Source organism: Lipomyces chichibuensis (genome assembly GCF_038497645.1).
Source record: "Lipomyces chichibuensis strain CBS 12929 unplaced genomic scaffold V1513scaffold_92, whole genome shotgun sequence".
In the NCBI taxonomy this organism is placed as follows: domain Eukaryota; kingdom Fungi; phylum Ascomycota; class Lipomycetes; order Lipomycetales; family Lipomycetaceae; genus Lipomyces; species Lipomyces chichibuensis.
Genome location: NW_027117544.1, coordinates 1 through 19,798, shown reverse-complemented (window position 1 = coordinate 19,798; position 19,798 = coordinate 1). Strand labels below are relative to the sequence as shown.

The following is a 19,798-nucleotide window of genomic DNA, read 5'->3' as shown; positions in this document are numbered from 1 at the left end:
AAGAATCCGAAGAAGGGGCAACCGAGAAGAATCCGAGACGCAACCGAGAAGAATCCGAAGAAGAATATGGGCGACTAGAAACTACAAGCACCGATAACGTGAGAAGAACTGGATTTGGTTGAGCAAATCCAGAATTGCCATATTCTCAATGGTGTCGGAGCAGTGCGCCACAAACTCTATCCAGCAGCGTCTGGGTGGAACCCTAACCTCGTTCAACAGGAATCACTCGAACTTGTACTGGCGGAAGATCCTGAGGCCGCCGAAGAGAATGATAAAGATATTTGGGAGTTAATGCAGGTCGTGAATTGGGCTTCCGGTCCAGCGTGCGAGTCAAGGGCCTGTATGGAGTCGACAGCTGTAGATTCTGCCATTCTTTGTATATTCATTCGCTTTTCCCGGCACGTCAATGAATCGCTTTAATCTTATGTCACTCGTTTATTATTGTCCCTAAATTCCTTATGTCTTTATACAAAACATCAAACTCCAAAATAATCACGAGATTCTCTTCTTATCCGCGGTTCTGCCCCATCTTGCTCCTCACCGTCGTCCTTCTTCTTCACCCGACATCAGTAACGTTACTTCGCGTTCACAAACAGATCTCTGACAATCGCCGCACGAACAGCGGCTGTCACTGACGTCATTTGCCGCCACGTGCTTCTTTTACCCGCATAACGTGCAGAAAAATGATTGCAACTTAGGCCAAATTGTGAATCGTGGTATTCCTCGATCGCTTAACCAATGGTTGTCATTTCGTCTGAGAGCTACGACATGTACGGATCTTGGCGTGGGAAAACAGAGCAATACTCTGATTCCTGGATTCAGGACAGCGAGGACAAACTCCTCTTTTTATAAATTAATATTAATTTCAAGAGTTATTTAGGGCCATCCTAGCAATTCTCTTGGCTCCGATTTCAGTTCGATTTCATTCCAAAATGAGTGTTTCATTCCTTGCAGCCGGCCTTCACGGCGACTGACAGTTAAAGATAAAGCATATAGCAAAAAGAAAGAAATCTCCGTCTCATCGCTCACTCAAAATCGTCAAACATTACTTTCATAGCTACGAACCGAGTTAGCAGATGTTCTCAGCATTTAGGAAACGCACTCACTCGTAGGATACGGCCACCAATCACTACAATCCTCCTTCAAATACATCTTCAGAGAACCATTGACAGTCTTACACTTCATGAAACCTTGTCCGCCAGGTGCACGCCTCAAGTTCTTGAGCTTGCCAAACACCTTCAGCTGCGCCGCCATGCAGTTCTCCACGATCCTGCGACCAAGGCAAGAGTGCGGACCGTAGCCGAAGTGGATATAGGACGAGTCTGGCCTATCAAGCTTGACGGCATGAGGGTCTACGAACTCGTCTTTGTCCACACACGCCTGGGCGAAATTTGTAAACACCCGATCACCCTTCCTGATATTCACCGTCTTCGATCCGTCTTTGATAAAGACATCATCAGCGGCGACCCGAAGAGTACCAGAAGAAGGCGTAGCAAGGCGAAGGCCCTCCATAGCGTAACGTTTAAGCTTCGTAAACGCTGTCGAATTTTCAGAACGCGCAAGCTCTTGGATTGCTGCCCAGTGCTTTTTGTATTCGTCCGATAAGTAGAGATCGAGAATTTGCGCGAACTATCTTCTGTGTGAGCCAAACACAATCTTGAAAATCAGTCAAAAATGTCACTCACGGCTTGCGCTTGCGTTGCCACTGCCGCAGCAGCGGTAGCAATGACCACACTGGCCACCTCATCCACGCTCTTGCCACCATGGAAAAGGCGCTGAATCAACCTTTGACCGTAGTCTGGCATAGTATCATGCTCCTGCAAACCAAGAAGCTCCTTCAACTCTCGAAAGTGTTCATAGCGCACTAGTTGGCAAACGTGAATTGCGACCTTACTAAACGCTTCAGTACTCTGCTGAGCTTCGAAACGAAGGCCAAAGCTCTGTGCCGCATCGATGTCGCGGAAAACATAAGCGAAGAGCAATGCGTTGATGTTGTAAAACTCTCGCGCAGTGAACCCGCTCTTAACTGGTCCGGTGTGCGTCTTCAATGGAATATTGAAGAGATGAGCAATAATGATTGAATGAGAGAGGTTCGCGATACTGCGACAAGTCAGCAACGTGTCTGATGACGTGCCGAAGTTTAGACGGGAACTTACTCGTCGACAGCATCCACCAAAAACGAATGCCTCAGCTTCCTCGACATCTCGTGCAGCAGATTACTTGTAATTCCCTCAGCAAACACCGCCACTTCTTCCATCGCGTTCTCGGGGCTATATAGCGCGTTGCTTACAAAATTTCGTTGCTCGGTGTTTGCCGGCGCATCTCCGCTCAGCATGTAATCGTGTCCGATCATCTCATAGGTATGATTTCCCCCTACCACATCATCAGCAAAAGCCCACAGTCTCGGCGCCACATACAACAATGCAAGTCGGCCTTATCATATTCGAGAAATGGCATACACGGAACTTTGAATCGCTTCTGATCATTGAGGATTTCGACTACAGAGGTCCAAGTCGAGATAGCTGTCGGTCGAGGAATGAAGCTTGGCTTGCTGAAGTCGTATTCACCCTCTTTTCCCAATTTGCGAAGGATCAGGCGTGTCTCGTCAGGAACTGTAAATGGGAACATGGCGTAAACTGAAGCGCCACGATAGTAACCTGGGAAAGCTCGCATGAAAAGCTTGTAGATTACGCCCCCGTGTGCAACATTTGGGTTTGGCTGAATATGATTGAAGCCCCAATTTGTCATGGTTCCAGCATTGTAGTCCTATGTAAGTTATCAGCCATTGTATGCAGCCGATTTTATGAAGTACTGGAGCGTTCCAGAACATCCGCACTACGGCTTCAAGTCAACAGACAAATTGCATACATACCACAGTATAAAACCTATCACCTCTGACCAAAGCCACAGCATCCGCCAAGATGGCTCGGGAAGTCGTATAGCCCGGACAAAGTCCTGCGCCAGGATCTTCTCTCGGCTTTGCATTTTCCGCCACAAGTCCTGGGTACAGCTCGACATGATTGACGTCCTTGTACAGTGTCTCCAGGGACTGTGCAACACCGGGAATGGAGCTGATGTCTGAGAATGTCTTGTACGGCATGAGCTTAAAGAACTTACGAAACTCATTTAGAGTCGCCACATGCCAGCCGCGTGCTTGTTGTATGCCTAGCATCTCAATAGCACGCATGACCACAGGAACATTGCGAGCTCCGAACGAGGCTGTGATCAGCAAAGTTAGGTAGGGAAATTGCTGGAGGAATACTAGTGGTATTACGTACCTGCAACATCATCTGTGCTTTCGTAGAGTATTTTTACTAGCTCAGCGTCCGCGAAAGTTCCATTCGCTTGACGGGTCAAGCCACCGAACGTACGTTCTTCCGGCAGCTTAGCTTGTTCAGCCTTTCCAAATTTTTTGAGCGTATTCCAGAGTTCCTCGACGGTTATGGTGCTTGGGTCCTTATCACGTAGATACTTCTTGAAGAAATCAATCGTCCACTGCTCATCCCGAGCACTAATGGCTGAATGCCAGCGGTAGATGAGATTGAATTCGACGCTGACCTGATTTCCGATGCCCTCTGGAATACCATGCTGTCCATATACTGTCGACAGATTGGCTCGCGGATCGAGAACCCATTGGGAAGAGGAGCGATTCAAGTTGAGGATTGCTCGGAGATAGTCGGTAGTGATTATATTCACGTATAGTCCACATGTGATCCTAGTCACGTTTAGCTCACGCCAAGCGAATCTGTAACTATGCCGGCGGCTCCGCCACTTACAATCTGGCCGTCTGAAAGAGATCGTTATCTCGCTTATTCTCAGGTGTTTGGTATTGATCAATTTGCGCTCGCGTCATCCCATCGGCGGAAAGCAAGGTGAATTGACCACCTTCATTGATCTCTGCTAGCTCTTTCGCGACATAGTTGTGGAATCGGTTAAAGCACACTAATAGTGTCGCCACCCCTGGAGGAAAGCCAAGCACTCTGATCTCGGAGAAGGTATCAGGCTTCAACAAGCCGTCCTTGAAAGTTCTGACCAGTGCCTGCTCTTTATAGTTGTGCCCGTACAGTGGTCCAAGGTCAAGATATGACGAGTTGTTCACTTTGTTTGGATCCTCATCACTCGTACGAAAGAGGTCTAAGAAATTCATTAGTTGTGGGCTGCGGCGCAGGTGTCAACGTCTCGACCATCTAACGCTTACCGTGAACAAGAATTGACCCCATATAGAATAGCACGCTGGAAATTCTGTTAGGGTGCTCTCGCAATTTCTCTCCGCGTGCAAACAATTCTGTACCGCATCAAAATCTCTTCCAAAATCAAATACCTTAGACATTACCGTCGAATATAATGCCTGGGTCTGGGAGGTTTGGCGGTAGCTGAATTTCCGGCTCAACGGTACGGGCGTATGAACCGCCAGATCTGCCGAGATATGGATACATGCGATTCTGGGATATCCATGAGCCCGCGCCTTGGCATACCCGGTAGATGTCTAGATACATACATTGTTCGATCCGTCAGCTGTCCGATAGCGCCACTCGTCGCCGAGATAATCTAGTGGCGGATGTTGAAGTTCGTTCCATAGCGTCTGAATAAAGCCATCATTCAGTTTTGCCATTTCTTTGGAGTCGCTGGGCAAAGATGAAGCGAATTGTATAAAGTGTTCAAGCTATATCTTGTTAGATAACTCACTGTCTCCAAAGTGCAACTCTGAAAGAGCGACATAATTCAGTCTGTGAGAGACGGATAAGTTTGGAAAATGACATGAACCATTCTCGCTTCAGCTCCCACTCTGCTATTGAAATACTCACTGCCATGTCCTTATCATCTATAATGCCCTTGTTGATTTTGGTCATGATTTCGTTTGCTAGAAGGGCTAGGTCTTGCGGTACACGATGCACCTGGCTGACAACATCGCCAATGATACCACCAGCATAGAGGCCTGTGGAGTCCGTCATGGCTTGATTTTGCGTGGAAGTGTGAAAAGCAATCAAAATGGACTTAGAAAAGGAGCTATGAAAAATTATGCATTATTGTGCAGATTCAAGGATCTTAACTGGTCCTATATAAATTGCGCAAGCCGACCTCATCAGCATATAACCATTTCGGTTCATTAAGTAGGACACCATGTGCTAAGACAAATCGTTACCTAATACAGATTGACAGCAGCTCGATTTGCCATCAATTCATGCAACGATACACATGGAAAATATTTCGTTGAGTAGTCACCATGTGTGAAACGAATCATTACCTAATACAATATGACATCTCGATTACATTCATGCTTGAAATATTGAAATCTGCTAAGTATTCATGCCCGTTTGTCCAATAGCACGGCGACGATCAAAATCAATAAGCAATTACTGTGTGCGTTTCCTCTGGAGATGGGATGACAACATCGAAATTGTGTTTAGCATGTGACCAGAATTTACCCTAAACCGCAGGCTTTGTCACACTGCCGAACACGGAAGATTGCTGGTCAATGGAAGGCAAGACTATTATTCTGAAATACAAAACTCCTTCCTTGACATTGCAGTGAGAACACTTCCATTTTAAGCCCAATTGCTAATATATGCAAGATATAGGTGCTAAGGCAATGTAAGCAATTGCTAGCTATATTGCATAACGAAACTATAGGTGAGCGTACGTCGCATAATGTCAGAGCGTGCGCTGCATTGTAGTACGATATGCTGAGCAGGGTAAGTCACGGCCCGTTACCCGGCTTCCATTGATAGGTGCATTGCACGTGAGCCGCACATGCCTGCCTGGGCGTGTCGCACAACAATAAATACGGACACGCGACAAGAAAACACCTAACCCTAGTGGTGTCTCGGTCGCACGAGATCCAGCCAACGTTAAAAACCAGATTGAGGACATTTTCAAGGTGCACGTAATACAATTGGATCCCTGATAAATAGGCAGGTTTTTGATAGCGTTATAGTCAGGGAGGAACACTAAATATATTCGACGTAGTGTATTGTTCGTACCCTCCTCAGTTATCATTAATTCGTGTCCTGCCCTCTGTTCTAATTGATGCCTATCATGCCTTGCGCTTCCCAATCGATCCCAAATATGTATCCACGGATAATACAGGTAGATTGGAAAACCGTGAATATGACATGATGCTGAATAAAGGGCTTAAGTTGGAAGAGTGGCGTTATAAATCCACTGATAGACAGTTGACGGCAATGAAAACCTCAATCGAATACTTGTGCAATCATGAGTCCATGAGAGTCTGTTATACCTTCGATAACCGTCTCCTTTTTTATAGTTAATGATGAGGCTCGCTCGTAGCAAGGCTGACCAACAAATTCCTATCAAATGGGTCGCCAATTTCGTGCGGGCAATGCTCGATCATCCATTTATGGGCATGCTGAAAACCTTAATATCGGAACACTGCACCCTAAACCTAGATTACCCCAATACAAACAGCGACTCACCATCGTTCTCCCCTGACCTCAATCAATTAATACCAAGTTGCTGCAAGACCATATGGCAATTGTAATTTAAAATCATGCGTTGGTGGCCCACTATTGTTTAAGCGAGGTATGAGATGCCATACATGAAATGGCAGTGGAGACGTTGCGTCGCTCCAACGTGATACGCTGTTGTGATGAGATCGGCGAGGCTCGTCGACGGTTTAGGGAATAGCTCGGAACAGTTCCACAGCCTTCGCGGTGTCCAGTGTTAATATATGGGATTTCAGAGCAAATATCTTCAGCAAAATGGGAGAAGAGCAATTTCGGCGTTGACAAATGTCTACCGCTGAGCTTGTGCATTTTAAACAGCGCGTCCGAGCATAGCACCGAAGTTACTACGACTAAACCATACCGTACGCACTACAGAGGCAAATTCTGAATCGTGGCTTTAGAATTAATATCCCAGGCTGCGGTAAATGCCTGAAGCGGCGCTGCTGAGCACTATATATTGCAATAGAGGAATTCGCTTATATCGTTACATTTATACAGGTGATACCACGTTCGCCATCACGTTACTTTCCGTTCTAGAAAAGTTTGGAATCTACGATCGTAGACTAGCATCTTCTACACGTTTCCACCTCCCTTGGCCAAATGATCGTTGTTGTCGTCATTGCGGCCCGTTGATTCCGGACTTTTGTGCTGACGGTCATGCCACGTGGCTATAGGCAGTTTTGCACTTTGACATTGTTAAAAGAGAACTTGAGTCGGCTTTCATGCCTAAACTTAGTTATCAATCGCATGGACGTGAAATGCCATCACTTCATCACAGCTGCGGCATTGCGTTAACATCTCCGGTCAAATTCACACTAACTGAAAACCAAGTAATTTCTTGTCGTTCCGTCCCAAAGAACGAAAGGCCGGAAGCATGAATGGCCTTGACGCATTAGGTGTCGCGAGCAGCATAATCGGGGTTCTAACTTTCATCGTCGCGGTGATCGCTTCTATCACAGGTTTCTACGCGCTCACAGTCGAGGCAGAGGCGGAGATTAAGAAATTTAAAGCCGACCTCGAACTTTTGCAGACCCATAAAGAGGATAACTTTTGCTGGCGAGCCATTGTTCCAGACGGATCCAAGGATGTGCGGCACTTAGGACAGCTCAACGATGATCTTGAGTTGACAGTGAATAAAATCAAGGAGGGAGTCACATCCCTCGAAAAACATTTCGCTAAAGTGACACCGAAGTCCGATGAGGGTTGGCGACATTTCCGCTTGGTGCGCAGAATTCGGTGGGCTTTCAAGAGACAAGAAGTCCTCGGGGAGCTCCAATATCTGTCGAGTCAGAGGCTTGCGTTGGTTGCGTTACACATGCACTTGCTATTATGGTATTGCCTTCTTTTCTTTCTTCTCTCGTTATTGCTGATATCTGACAAAATATATTCCACAGGCACTGCTATGACCAGAGACAGGATGCCTGGTGGCAAATGGCATATTTAGCTGAGAGAGAGCAAGAGAAAAAAAACTAGGGCGTTTTAAAATAGGTCAGGGCGGCGAACTGATTGGATCACTTGAGACACATATTACGTGGTTACCGGCCAATATCGGGAGCATTGCAGGACCGGCCAAATCGGAAATTTGTCGGGCTCTATATCAGGAATCTCATTCATGGAGAAATACAGCGGTGGCAAATTTGGCTTGTCGATTGAACTGATACATGGTGTTGTCAGGGATTCAAGATGATGTGTCAAGAGCTCAGACACAGAAAACTAAAATTACGATTAACTGGAGAAAGAATTTGCAACTAAGGAGCTTGGTCGGTGCGCGCAGGACAAAAAGGTCACCTAATAGTTCTGAAAGACGAGTTTTGTATGGCTGTCAAAAGCCCCATGTCTCATTCATCCATTTCTCTGATTTGGAACTCGAACATTTTGTTTGACGGAACCGAGCATTCATCTTCGTGGGCACGAATATTTCCTTAGTCGTATTCATTATTCGTATTCGCATGATTTCCGTTTATTCGCAGCGAATATATCCCTCTCCATAACAATACCCTATAGGAAAAATTCCTGACTCTGCTCTAAGGCTTTGTCGGAGTCACTCTGAGCAAAATATGTCAAGCTACTCATACAAAACGTGGGAATAACTCAGACAGGTTGATGGACCGAGTCACTGAACAAACGAAGTGAGAATCTTCTCCAAAGCAAATCGGAATTGTAAGAGTCACTAACTCGCTGTATTCGCGTGAGCTTAGCGACTCGCTAAGATGAGTGTCTTTGTGTGAGTTACTATTGTGGTTTACAAAAGTAGGTAAGAGTTGCGGGCTACATTACTCATATGAAAATGCACATGCTAGTGAACCACTATTAATCTCTGGCGATACTACCGACTACATCGTAAACCTAACGCAAAGCATGCCCTTACCACTACTACATTAGTTTACTGAACACCAACATAGCAATACAAATTTACAGATTTGCCTGACTCTGCAGCCAATAGAGAAAGCTGTCAAATGGATAACCAGTGCATGAGTCACAAAACTTCCAGAACCACAGCCGACGCAAGGTAGGATACAGAGCTGGTAGGAAGTACAAATCTCACTGACGATTATTGTAAACAATTACAGCCGTGTTGGCTGTTTGATAGCTAGGAGGATGCGGCGGACGGGGGGAAAAGAGCCACCCAGAGGGCTAGCTAACAGTCCACCACCCCAGCCAATTAGGGTAATTATTACACGCGTAAGTCGCGCGTGATGCGCGTCTGCGTCCTCCTCTGAGACACGTATAGGGTTATTGTGCGTAGCGACGCGTCATATTATTATATTAAATTATCCAGTTCACGCTGATCATGCAGCTTCCACCCCAAATCAAGCAAAAGTGTTTCGGCTTGGCACTATGTCAAGTTGTTTCTCTGAAGTAGCGCGCTACGTTGCTTTATTTTGCGTGCCTTTTCAAGGTTGGCGATCTTCGCTTTTCTCTTTGCCTCCTCAATATCCTTCCTTAGAGCTTTTGAATCCCGCATCTATTCACAAGAGACTATCATCTGTGTTTCCAATTTCTTCCGCCTGACGTTAGAGATGGCCTTTGGAGAAGCTGGGGGAAATGACTCTGGTTCACGATATCAACAGCAATTACAATGTTCTAAACGAAAAATTCTCACCTTCCCCGGCTGCGTCCTCCTCAATGGTTGGTTCTTCGCCATTGCTGCCGTCTGCCATTTCGGGGCTCATCTCCGGCGACATCTCGGAATCCTGTTCACCATCAAGGATTGGCGCTTCTTGAGAACTTTGATTATTATTGTCATACGGGCACCCATGCCGGCGCCGGAAGTACCCAGAGAAGAATGCCACTGATGCCCACTGGTTTCTGGCTATAGAGAGCCCGGGAAACTCCATTTCTAAATATTCACACATGCGTACTTGCACTGCAACTGGCACACTTCCCCATTTTCCGTAAGAGTAGAAGGACGGCTTGCAAAAAGCTGCGATAACCTAACGACTCTGCCGCATTTGTTGCCTTTGGCACTTGGGCGTTGATACAATAACTCTGCATAGCTGTTTAAGTAGCTCTAAAATAGTTGTCAGAGTAATATTCGCCTCGTTCTAACCGTTAGGGTAGTTACGCTGATATCCTTCTCCGCTTTACTTATGTTCGCCTCTCGCGACAGGTCTAGCTTCCTAAGGGTCACCTTGCCACTAATTTGGCCAGCTCCCTGAGGTCTCTTCACTCGGTTCCGCCGGTTTGCTTTGAGAAATTAGTAGCGATCCTGGAATAATGATTTGATTGTTTTGCATGAGCATTCGACTCATATAACCCTACCTTCAACGGGAAGCCTCATGTAAGTTGTACCGGACGTAGCAGACATGCTGGAATAGATGTTTACACAATATTGCATGGAACAAAGAGGTCGCCGGCACGGTGCCACACTTATATAGTGCTGCGATGAAGGAGCGATGTCTCAAGTGAGTTTGACAGATCGAAAGTTGTATGACACCCTAACAAACGCTCTCATTCTTGGCCACAATTTCTTTGGCTCTCAGGGCCTCGTTAAGAACAATACTATGCCTAGAGTGGATCGCAAGTTTTACTGTCCAGTGGGCTGTTCAAGTGGGCGTCATCGACATGCATGTATTGTTCCAGGACGGGGACACGAGGTTTCTGCTGCGACATATTACCGCCATAGAGCTCAACGGAGAATTATTGGATCAGCTTCGCAGCTTACAGAAGAGCAACAGGTATGAGCCAGAGGATTTCACACTACAACGCATTCCAACATTGATTAGAGTAGTCAACGTCCTCCGTCGCAAGAATCCGAGGAGATCCTTATCGCACATGCGAGCATGGCCGTTGATACTGAGGGTGGATCTCAGGACAGAAACATTAATCGAGAACTCGGTTGCGGTGACGACGACCGTCAATTTGCTGGCGATGACGATGATGAGGATGTTGGCATGGATCATGAGGACAAAGAAAATCTAACATCCGATGTGGAGAGCGACTTTAGTGACGATCTTGATGAGCTCTCAGGTGATGACGAGATGGATATTTTTGATGTGGATATTGAGCAAGAGCATGCAAACGTCAATGGTATGTTTATTTGAAACCTTATGACTCTGTTACTGATTCTTGTTGTTGATTCAGCCGAACAACAGTCAGCTTCTGGTACAAATTTAGAAATGGTTTCGCAATGGCGTCCGACGTGTAGGTATTTTTAAGGAAATACTATCCCTCTTCGATCCTAACTACAAACGCAGTTCGGCTCCTATTACCGAAAGATGCGGAGAGTGTCCGATGGCTTTTATTCAAAGTCATGCACAGACTTGACAATGTCGGGTTTTCTCTTTTGGGTAATATTCCGCAGATTGCGACACAGTATCTTTACACGTGCAGAAAAACTATCAATGAGTGCACTGGGCTTATCCCGATCAAGTACGACTGTTGCCATCTGGGCCCCTGTGTCTGTTACTTCGGCGAATACCAACAGCATTTGCAATGTCCAAAATGCGCAGCCGAACGATTTTCCGGTTCAAAGAAGCCCAACAAGACGTTCAATTATATTCCTCTTGAGCCAAGGATCCGCGCGATCTTTAGCAACGAACGTCTGTCAAAGCTAGTGCAAGAGTATCCTTGCGAAGTATTGTCAAAAGACGAACAAAACTTTTGGAATGGCAATCTTATGCGGAAGCTTCGCGGCGATGGGTTTTTTCGAGACCCCACAGAGATAGCTTTGGCCTTGTCGATCGATGGTGTGCAATTAGTGAAAACCAAGTCACACCAGACATGGCCGATAATGGGAGTCATCATGAATCTTCCTCCGTCCATGCGATATAACAAGGAAAACCTTCTTCTGTTCGGGACGATTCCCGGTCCAAACATGCCGAAAGACATCTTCTCTTTTCTTGGGCCACTTCTACAAGACTTGAAGCAATTTTCTGAGAATGGCGTCAAGGTATGGAATGAGAACCGACGTTGTATGTCCATAGTAAAAGTCCACCTATGTCTTATTACTGGCGATCAACCGGCTATTGCAAAGTTGATGTGCCTTAAAGGCCATAACGCGAAGCGGCCATGTCGTTTTTGCCTTATAGAGGGAGTTGTTGCTACTAACAAACAGAACTACTATCCATTCCTCTCTCTAAGTCCCGATAGTCGAGGCATACGGCAGCTGAATTTGAGGAAGAGCATGAAAGAGGATATCGAAGACTGCCATCGCCTGCAAGACCCAACATTGTATCAGACTTTGGGTATTTCCTCTCGGTCACCTTTGCTAGACGTGAGGACCTTGCATTGGCCTGAATCATTTCCGATCGACGTCATGCATCTCGTTTTAGAAGGTATTGTCCCACGTACATTCGTCCGATGGGTCGAGATGGCTAAGCCCACGAAACTCCGTCCGGGACCGTGTTCTGAAACGGTGGAGGTTGCCAAGCCTGTTGTTGAAGATTTAGCGGGGCTCGGTGCAGATATAAAGGAGAGCGGGAGCGAAGTTCCAGCTGCATTGTCGCCATCGCCGGAAGACGTCTATCGACATTACCGCTCGTACCGTGCGCAAAATTGGTTTGACTTCTTGCAGTTGTTCGTTCATCCTCTCCTGGATGGAAGAGCATCGATAGAAGTCAGGAAGAACATAGCAGCTGCTAGCCCGAATATACTCGGTTTCGACGCAAGAGGAGATTTCCCAGGACGATATTGGATTTTTGGATGTAGCAGTCCGTGAATTTGTTGAGTCGTATGAGAATCTGTACTCAGATCTCACTATATGCACATCCAATCTCCATGGAATCCTGCACCTTGTGGACTGCATAAGGGACTGTGGTCCAGCGTGGGGATATTGGCAATTCACTATGGAGAAGACTTGTGGAAATGTTGTGAACTTGTTGCAAGATAAAAAGCACAAGGATGAAAGTCTGTCCAACGCAATTCTCCTTAATGAACAGGCTAATTTACTGCGCTGGACAAATCCCAATGTCGCCATCACATGGGAGGAAGTTTTTCTGCAACAGCACCTAAATACAGGGTTAGCTGAGTTGCTAGATCGAGTGAACTCCCCACCGCAGTTTACAGCACGGCAGTTTGACACCTTAGCGGCTTTTTTGAATATTGCTCATATGTCCACTGCGGTAGCCAATCTACTGCAGCACACGATCGTCGATTTTAGAAAGTACCGCGCAAACGGTGAGGACATGTTACTTCTGTGCTTGCAGCTGTTGGGCCTGGATCAAGGTACTGCCGTTATGTCAGTTGCCAGTCTGAACATGATGAGCGGTTCTTTGGTGAGGTTGATCGCTTATTTTCTTGCCAGTGGGGAGGAACGAAGCACCAGCTTGCTCTGGTAAAGGTCTTCCAAGATGTGCATTATGCTAATGATAAAGATGGTTTATGGGGGCGTGTGCAACAGTTGTCAAGTTGGGAGTCATACCTGACTGGCGTGCATTAACGTCGCAGATATTGAATGTACTGTGGGTATAATTGCTAATAGGTTTACCCACCAAGAGTATATTCTAGATCGCAATTGGGTTGACTGCGACCCCTATGAAACCACGGTTAGATATGGCCACAAAGGCTTGAATGATGATTGATTTTCCGTAACTGTATTAATATAATATCATCTGGCTAGACAGTCAATAAGTAGGCATGCACAAGCATGTGGTAGATATTTCTTTCTTACTCTTATGCTCTTTCAGAGTCACTCATATACGTCTCACGAGATGAGAAAAAGATGGCCTCCAGTACATCGTACGAGTGACTATAACCATGCACCTTACTCTACATTGCCATCACATCAACTAGCTCATAGACAAAAACTCTACAAGTACTACATAGTAACTCTCTCACCGAGTTTCACTCACTGAGTATGGTAGCATAAACATTCTACCCACTCTATCAATTTGCTCCAGTGAGTCACTTTTTGCGAGCCACTCTTATAATAGTTGTGAGTGGCATCAGAGATTTTTCCTTTAGGGATATGTCCCATAGTGATTGTGATCCCTCTTCCGTCAGCGGCATGGACGTTAATCCTTGGACATACAGAATACCAATGCCCTATCATCAGCAATGCGAAGTTGAAGAAGTGGTCGATGCTCCTCTCTAGTGTATGTGTATGTAAGAGAGCATCAGAAGACACTCTTGCACACCGTAACTGATGTCCTAAGCCCGTATGAGTCTAAAGTCCACAGTCTGTTAGGGTTTTTGCCCTAAACCACTTCATGTCTATACTCGAGTTGTTTTTGCACTTATTCCCGACGCGCTCCCGAACCCTATCCATGAAGTTGCAGTCTAATGAGCTCAACTTGGACATCCTGACTGGCGCAAATGATTATCTATCTGAGCATGCTCCAGGACTACTAGACAATATTGGGCCTCTAGGATCGACCACCACGACATATTTTGATGGTGACTATGCAAACAGCTTGAAACAGCTAGACGGAGGAATAGCATACACGGCGATGAAGTGACGCTCGCGATCGAGGTTGGACTCAGTCGGACCTATGAGTCCCTTTGTGATGCCAAAAATATGTCGATCAATGGCCATCATGTTAATGTCTGTATATTGGTATGCATTAACGAATCCCCATGGTTCAAAAATCCTACGTCTGCGTATGATGACATCGCAAACGTGCAAACAGAGATGGATATTATGGGACAGAGTGTGGCTGAACCGATGGAACCACATCACACGGGTATTTCGGCCCAATTTTCTACCGAGGACACAGGTGGACTGGGGAGATAACTGAGGCTTTTATTATTTGGCGACCTGGTTACAGCAACCCTGATCGATACGTGAGTGAATGATTTCGGATGGGCTTTCTGCTGATCAGTCATCTAACATGTATATTATGTTTAGGAGCTGATTCAGGACGGGGTCTTCAGCCGCAATCTGCCAACAACGCTCGGGCTCAAAATGAGTGATCTCTGTCCCGAGGAGAAATGGGTTGCTGCCGACATTCCGGGTTGAGAGATTGTTTTTAATAGAACTCGATTCATGATTAGGCTGTTGAGAGATATGCTCGCACTGCCCACAAAAGGTTCTGTAGATTCATTACTCATCCATGAATTGAGTGCCGTCAAAGGCAATATCTATATCCGGGACACTGGCATTATGTATTTTTGGAATCGAACGCTGGGCGGAGATTTATATTTGGAAGAATGTGAGCTTGGGGATTAACACCACTTCGCGAGTTGAAGGAAGTCACGGTGCGATGAAAGGCGCCTTAAGCTCGTCTTCCGGCACGCTCTATACTGCAGGCAACAAAATTAACATTAGAGGCAAGGCTCGTTCAGACCAACTCAGCATCCTCAGCTCGAACCGAAACTTGATTGTGAGACTAATTGTGTACGGCTATATCCAGATATGCATTGGAGCTTGTATATTCAGAAGTCGTCAAGAAACAGCTTCGTCAAGGCGATGAATCGAACGAATGCAGCTGTGAGACTTGGAACAGTTACCTACTGCCATGCTCGCATCGGATCCAGCTCGGCGTGCCCATTGACATCACTAATATTCATCCTCGCTGGAGAGTACATGCAGTATTCCATCCTCTCAACCTCCCGTGGCAGCAAGTTGATTCTTACAGACTTGCTGGTCCTTAAAGATCCCTCAGTTGAACTTCCTAGAAAAGGCCGACCTAGGGGCACGCGAAGGCTTAAGGCATCAGCTGAGATTGTCCAACACGCCGCTGCCCATGTGGCAAAAGTGAGACGATGTGGAACCTGCCACGAGGCCGGTCACAACCAGCGCAAGTGCCCCAAAGTCTTGAACAGGCAATCACAACCTGTCAGCGAAAGTGAAAATATTGCACACGTGCAAATTGAGGAGGAAAGCCTTGAAGACAAGGAAGGTATTTTTGATGTTGATGATGAAAATGACGCTTTTGAGGCAATGTGGGGAGACATACGAGAACTGATGTCAACATGATATAGAGTTGAGATAGATTGGAAACGGAGGAAATACTATCAACCATTGATTCTCGGCTCCTAATTTGATAAGACTTTACTTGAGGAGGGTAACTCAGGTACACTTGCTTGCATTTGGGTACGAAAGTCTACCTACGCTAGTCCCAAAAAGGAATGGTTGGTACTTGCCCCCTGAATACCCGGAATAAATCTGACATGCTCGAGACTTTCGTCATCAATAGTAAACCTTATTTGGCACCTACCTGGACTCGATTCTCTGTAGCTTACATTTGACAAGCAATTGCGGTCTAACAACGACATGTGAAGCACTACTTAGTGATCGGTTTAGTGCTTCAGTAGGTAAAAACTGCTCTATGATCGATCTAAATATTGTGCACCAAATCCAATCCGGGCAAATCCTTGTAGGCGTAATCTGAGTAATCTCAACACCCGCATGTTTCACACTGAATAATCATGCAGTTGCCACGTCAGTTGAGCCGCTAAAGAGTTTGCGATTACGTTTCTGGCTTAGCGGGCTTTCAGCATTTTCGACCAATCCTCCTGCTGTCAGTCATGAATTTAACTGTATAAGTTTAGGGCAGAGGAAGTAAGGTGACGTTGTGTTTCTGAGTTTTCTTTAGTCGACCCTCTTAAGAATACACAGAACCACAACCACTTCGTCAATCCAGTTTCAATATTAGCAATAGTCGAACTAGCATTCCGTTGTATCAATCCATGGATGGTCAACAAAATGACAATCAGAAAGAGTCGCAAAATATAGTTCTCCTTACTGGCTACGTGGGTCTCATAGCATATGCTGTTCTTATGTACGTTGCGAATGTTATTCTCGCACTTACGGCCATCGAAGAACCTCATAATGGCTACAGTCATTTAAGATCCGATTCAACCGAACGTCTTGCATCTAAAGATGACGACGATGTGGATGGCACCCAACCGATATTGGGCAGAAATCGGATGAATCGTGCCCAGGGCACTAAAGTCACATCCAGCATTGTACAAACAGCGGCTTACCTGCGGCATGACGAAGGAGACAGAGTGGATGAAGCGCAGCTCGTGACCAGACTGTCGAAAAGAAATCTTGCATATGCTGGCAAGCATCCCGTCACGTCCAGTCTTAGACGAACAGCGGCTTACCTGCGGCATGAGGGCGGCCCTTGGAGTTTTTCCGGGGTATGTCTGCATACATTGCGATGGAAGCCGCAACAGTGTTCTGCAAGGGATTGGTCGCCATATTGCCTAATATCTTGCAGCCGTTGCTTCCTTTGATCGTTGATCTCGGTGTCGCTCCGTTTTCCCTAGTTCTGACCCAGTGAGTCGCTTTGCTTCGAACTATAAAGTGAATTTTTGTTGACTTTGTGAAGCATTATTGTCACGGTTCCAACAAAGAGAACCTGGTTTTTTCGCCTTAGGCATACTCCTCTTCCTTTGAGCGTGCTCACTCTACCAGCTCTGGCTACTGAGTCTATTGTGAGCAATTTCGCGTCTCTACTTGGTAAGACAATCATGTCCAAGTTCGCCATGCTTTCGATGTCACAGGATGGCAGGCTGAGATTCTTTGCTGCCTCTTTGTTAAGCATTGCCGTGAATAGCGCACTTTTTCTCTTTCTAAGTGTTCCTGCTACTGTTATTCGCATTCGCGTACAAGCGTCCTTACTTCCTGATGGAGAAGAGCCGATTGTGCCATTTGACCGCAAGAGCTTTGGAACAATGTCCTCCTTGCGTGATGCAATGTATGGATTGGTGAGCACGTTGAAGGCATTTAATTCTTCTGACAGAAGGAGAATTTTCAAGTTGATTCTGAAGTTTTATGTAATTGGAGCGGTTGTTCTAGGTGGCTTTGTACTGGTCGTCATCATGGAGATATGCTGGCAAAGGCGAATCCTTAAATCGGACGATATTGAAGAGGCGCTTTTTGAGGATATACTACTGAAAAATCTCTAATGGTCCAGGTCGTCGCGTTTGGCGATGCCGTGTCAGGAGTCATATCCTGAGGGTCTCGGCCACTGCCGTGCCGTCGGTGGCTCCCCGGCGTCCTCCTCGGCCCTTCGGCTCGCTGCCTACGTTTGTTGCCCTCCGCCGGAGCAGGCCGAGGATCTCGGCACTCGGTCCGGTGACGGGTGTCCACGTTTGCTCCGTTCGGGGGCTTGGCGTTTGCGTCTTTCTTGTTTGCTTGTTTGTTGTGTCTTTGCTTTCTTGGTTGTAGAGGCTTGGACGGGGCGTAGGAATTGCATAAGAACACGTTGGTCCCCCAGTCAAGTTCTCATAGTTAATATTCTAAATTATATTGATTAAATGTCAACAGCCTTAAAAATCCTATAGTATTCACAGGATTATCGCTATAATCCTTACATACTGTTACTCGAGAATGACTAAGGATTGCAAATCCCTCTCTCGAGCCCATGAATAAATCAGGTTGCGTCTACATACTTCTGAGTTCTGACCATCGCAATGCTATGTTTTAATTATACAGTCAGACCCTACGGAAACAAATCGAGCACTAAGTTCTACACTTTGACGGACTTAGTCACTTTTTTGTACCGGGTACGTCATTTTGAGGTACTCGGGATTTTTGTTCCAGTACTAAGTATGTCAAAGTGATGAACTGGAAGACAAGAGTACTGAGTTTATCATCCTGCCGCACTGGGTCACACACCGCAAGTAGTGAGTACGTCAATTCGCAGTAATGGGAACAATTCGCGACGGGCAGTGATGCCGCACATGTAATTTCAGAGTCCGAAAGCCAATTGGGAGTCCGTCTAGGTCAACCAGATACGGATTTAAATTACTAATCTGTAGAATAAACGCACATTAATTATTAAATGGGCCAAAAAAAAGGGAAGCCTAAAAGGAACCCGCAAGCTTATATGTCGCGACTGAGCGATCATCGGGCACTTTTAGATGCCCAATTGTCGCATGCAACCTCTTTTTGTCTGCAATTCAAGTACAACGGTAAGCGCAGGACGCAAATTATTAAATAACCGAAAAGATCCTTACGAGAGGGCGAGTAATAGACGGGAAGTGTCATTGTGGATAGGCAAGTGAATTGAAGAAAATGATTGCTGAGCACGCAGAGCCTAAAACACTTGTTTTCAAACGCGTGAGAGACGCGTTGAGGTGGAGCCCTAAGCCGGTAACCCTACACTGATGCAACGTTGAGTGTTTGTTGAGAATTCTCCAACCTCGCTTTCCCCTCATTTCCCGACTCCTCCTCGTTCATCGATCAAACGTTATGAATCATTATTCATTATCAAGCGTATAGCAGAGATAGCCGTGCATTTCCTTTTCGGAATTTATGGCCCGTGCATTATCTTGCTCTGTTGGCGTCTTGGCGCCAGGGCTGAAAAATTTGTCATTAGATACCGCAGCAAAACTTTAATCTTGAATTCTCTAACGCGTCGTAACTCTTAGAGGACTTAACCATAAGGCTTGCCGGCACCATGATCAGGCTTTGAGGCAACTCCGCAATTATTGTGGGTTCTTTTTGGTACCTGCTCGTACCCTCCGTACCGTTGGCTTACAAAAGTTCGCGCGATACTGAAAGCAGACTGGTTTATTCGTACCAAATGTCGAGTCGACAAATACTTCGGTCATCTTTGTGCGACTGTACTTGACGCAGTCAATGAAACAAGGAGTAATGAACGCCAATAAAACATCAGGTCCTTGTGTTGTAAGTATTAGAGTTTTCACCAAGTGGATAAGGTTTTAGCGTCATGCACTCGCTGAGCTTATTCTCTGACAAATCGAGTCATTTCTTGTGAGGTCTACGATGTTCTACACAGTTCCTATCGCATGTACACATTTGTTCTTTAGTGTTCCATTAGCATACGTGCAGGGACTGGTCTTGTAACATTTTAGGGAATGATCCCGCCGGTTCAGCACTCATACATACATTATCCACTTTAGTACATCTGCACAGACAATCATCGTGACCAGTCACAATGGACTCCACCAAAGTATTCGTGGACATCACTGGACAA

At 46.0% G+C, this 19,798-nt stretch overlaps 9 protein-coding genes across 9 annotated transcripts; 7 read left to right on the top strand and 2 right to left on the bottom strand.

Moving 5' to 3' along the window:
• Nucleotides 1–1,025: 1,025 nt before the first annotated feature.
• V1513DRAFT_428381 (heme peroxidase) lies at nucleotides 1,026–4,952 on the bottom strand (the record flags this gene model as incomplete). The annotated part of the gene is made up of 12 exons (XM_066896283.1): nucleotides 1,026–1,057; nucleotides 1,107–1,629; nucleotides 1,686–2,100; nucleotides 2,157–2,373; nucleotides 2,418–2,766; nucleotides 2,873–3,219; nucleotides 3,279–3,715; nucleotides 3,777–4,134; nucleotides 4,199–4,285; nucleotides 4,334–4,442; nucleotides 4,499–4,663; nucleotides 4,806–4,952. The coding sequence occupies 12 exons, from the start codon at nucleotides 4,950–4,952 to the stop codon at nucleotides 1,026–1,028; spliced, it is 3,186 nt and encodes a 1,061-aa protein (XP_066750391.1).
• Nucleotides 4,953–6,900: 1,948 nt separating this feature from the next.
• Nucleotides 6,901–8,158, top strand: V1513DRAFT_455137 (uncharacterized protein). Its single transcript, XM_066899462.1, has one exon. It carries the CDS (start codon nucleotides 7,339–7,341, stop codon nucleotides 7,906–7,908), a length of 570 nt encoding a protein of 189 aa, XP_066750390.1. The 5' UTR covers nucleotides 6,901–7,338; the 3' UTR covers nucleotides 7,909–8,158.
• Nucleotides 8,159–9,429: 1,271 nt separating this feature from the next.
• On the bottom strand, nucleotides 9,430–10,272 carry V1513DRAFT_428379 (uncharacterized protein; the record flags this gene model as incomplete). Its single annotated transcript, XM_066896282.1, has 5 exons — nucleotides 9,430–9,515; nucleotides 9,568–9,773; nucleotides 9,827–9,975; nucleotides 10,030–10,151; nucleotides 10,227–10,272. 5 exons carry the CDS (start codon nucleotides 10,270–10,272, stop codon nucleotides 9,430–9,432), a joined length of 609 nt encoding a protein of 202 aa, XP_066750389.1.
• Nucleotides 10,273–10,747: 475 nt separating this feature from the next.
• V1513DRAFT_386496 (uncharacterized protein) lies at nucleotides 10,748–11,640 on the top strand (the record flags this gene model as incomplete). Its single annotated transcript, XM_066895258.1, has 2 exons — nucleotides 10,748–10,987; nucleotides 11,113–11,640. Coding segments are annotated over 2 exons (768 nt in total), but the record flags the coding sequence as incomplete, so codon positions are not given.
• A 240-nt stretch (nucleotides 11,641–11,880) lies between these two features.
• Nucleotides 11,881–12,624, top strand: V1513DRAFT_386497 (uncharacterized protein; the record flags this gene model as incomplete). The annotated part of the gene is made up of 2 exons (XM_066895259.1): nucleotides 11,881–12,298; nucleotides 12,350–12,624. 2 exons carry the CDS (start codon nucleotides 11,881–11,883, stop codon nucleotides 12,622–12,624), a joined length of 693 nt encoding a protein of 230 aa, XP_066750387.1.
• On the top strand, nucleotides 12,611–13,470 carry V1513DRAFT_333096 (uncharacterized protein). Its single transcript, XM_066894713.1, has one exon. It carries the CDS (start codon nucleotides 12,752–12,754, stop codon nucleotides 13,241–13,243), a length of 492 nt encoding a protein of 163 aa, XP_066750386.1. The 5' UTR covers nucleotides 12,611–12,751; the 3' UTR covers nucleotides 13,244–13,470.
• A 700-nt stretch (nucleotides 13,471–14,170) lies between these two features.
• V1513DRAFT_428376 (uncharacterized protein) lies at nucleotides 14,171–14,637 on the top strand (the record flags this gene model as incomplete). The annotated part of the gene is made up of 2 exons (XM_066896281.1): nucleotides 14,171–14,300; nucleotides 14,327–14,637. The coding sequence occupies 2 exons, from the start codon at nucleotides 14,171–14,173 to the stop codon at nucleotides 14,635–14,637; spliced, it is 441 nt and encodes a 146-aa protein (XP_066750385.1).
• Nucleotides 14,638–15,429: 792 nt separating this feature from the next.
• V1513DRAFT_434491 (uncharacterized protein) lies at nucleotides 15,430–15,822 on the top strand (the record flags this gene model as incomplete). The annotated part of the gene is made up of 1 exon (XM_066896475.1): nucleotides 15,430–15,822. One exon carries the CDS (start codon nucleotides 15,430–15,432, stop codon nucleotides 15,820–15,822), a length of 393 nt encoding a protein of 130 aa, XP_066750384.1.
• Nucleotides 15,823–16,519: 697 nt separating this feature from the next.
• On the top strand, nucleotides 16,520–18,078 carry V1513DRAFT_481854 (uncharacterized protein). The gene is made up of 3 exons (XM_066900371.1): nucleotides 16,520–16,980; nucleotides 17,019–17,130; nucleotides 17,183–18,078. Exons 1-3 carry the CDS (start codon nucleotides 16,536–16,538, stop codon nucleotides 17,760–17,762), a joined length of 1,137 nt encoding a protein of 378 aa, XP_066750383.1. The 5' UTR covers nucleotides 16,520–16,535; the 3' UTR covers nucleotides 17,763–18,078.
• Nucleotides 18,079–19,798: the final 1,720 nt, after the last annotated feature.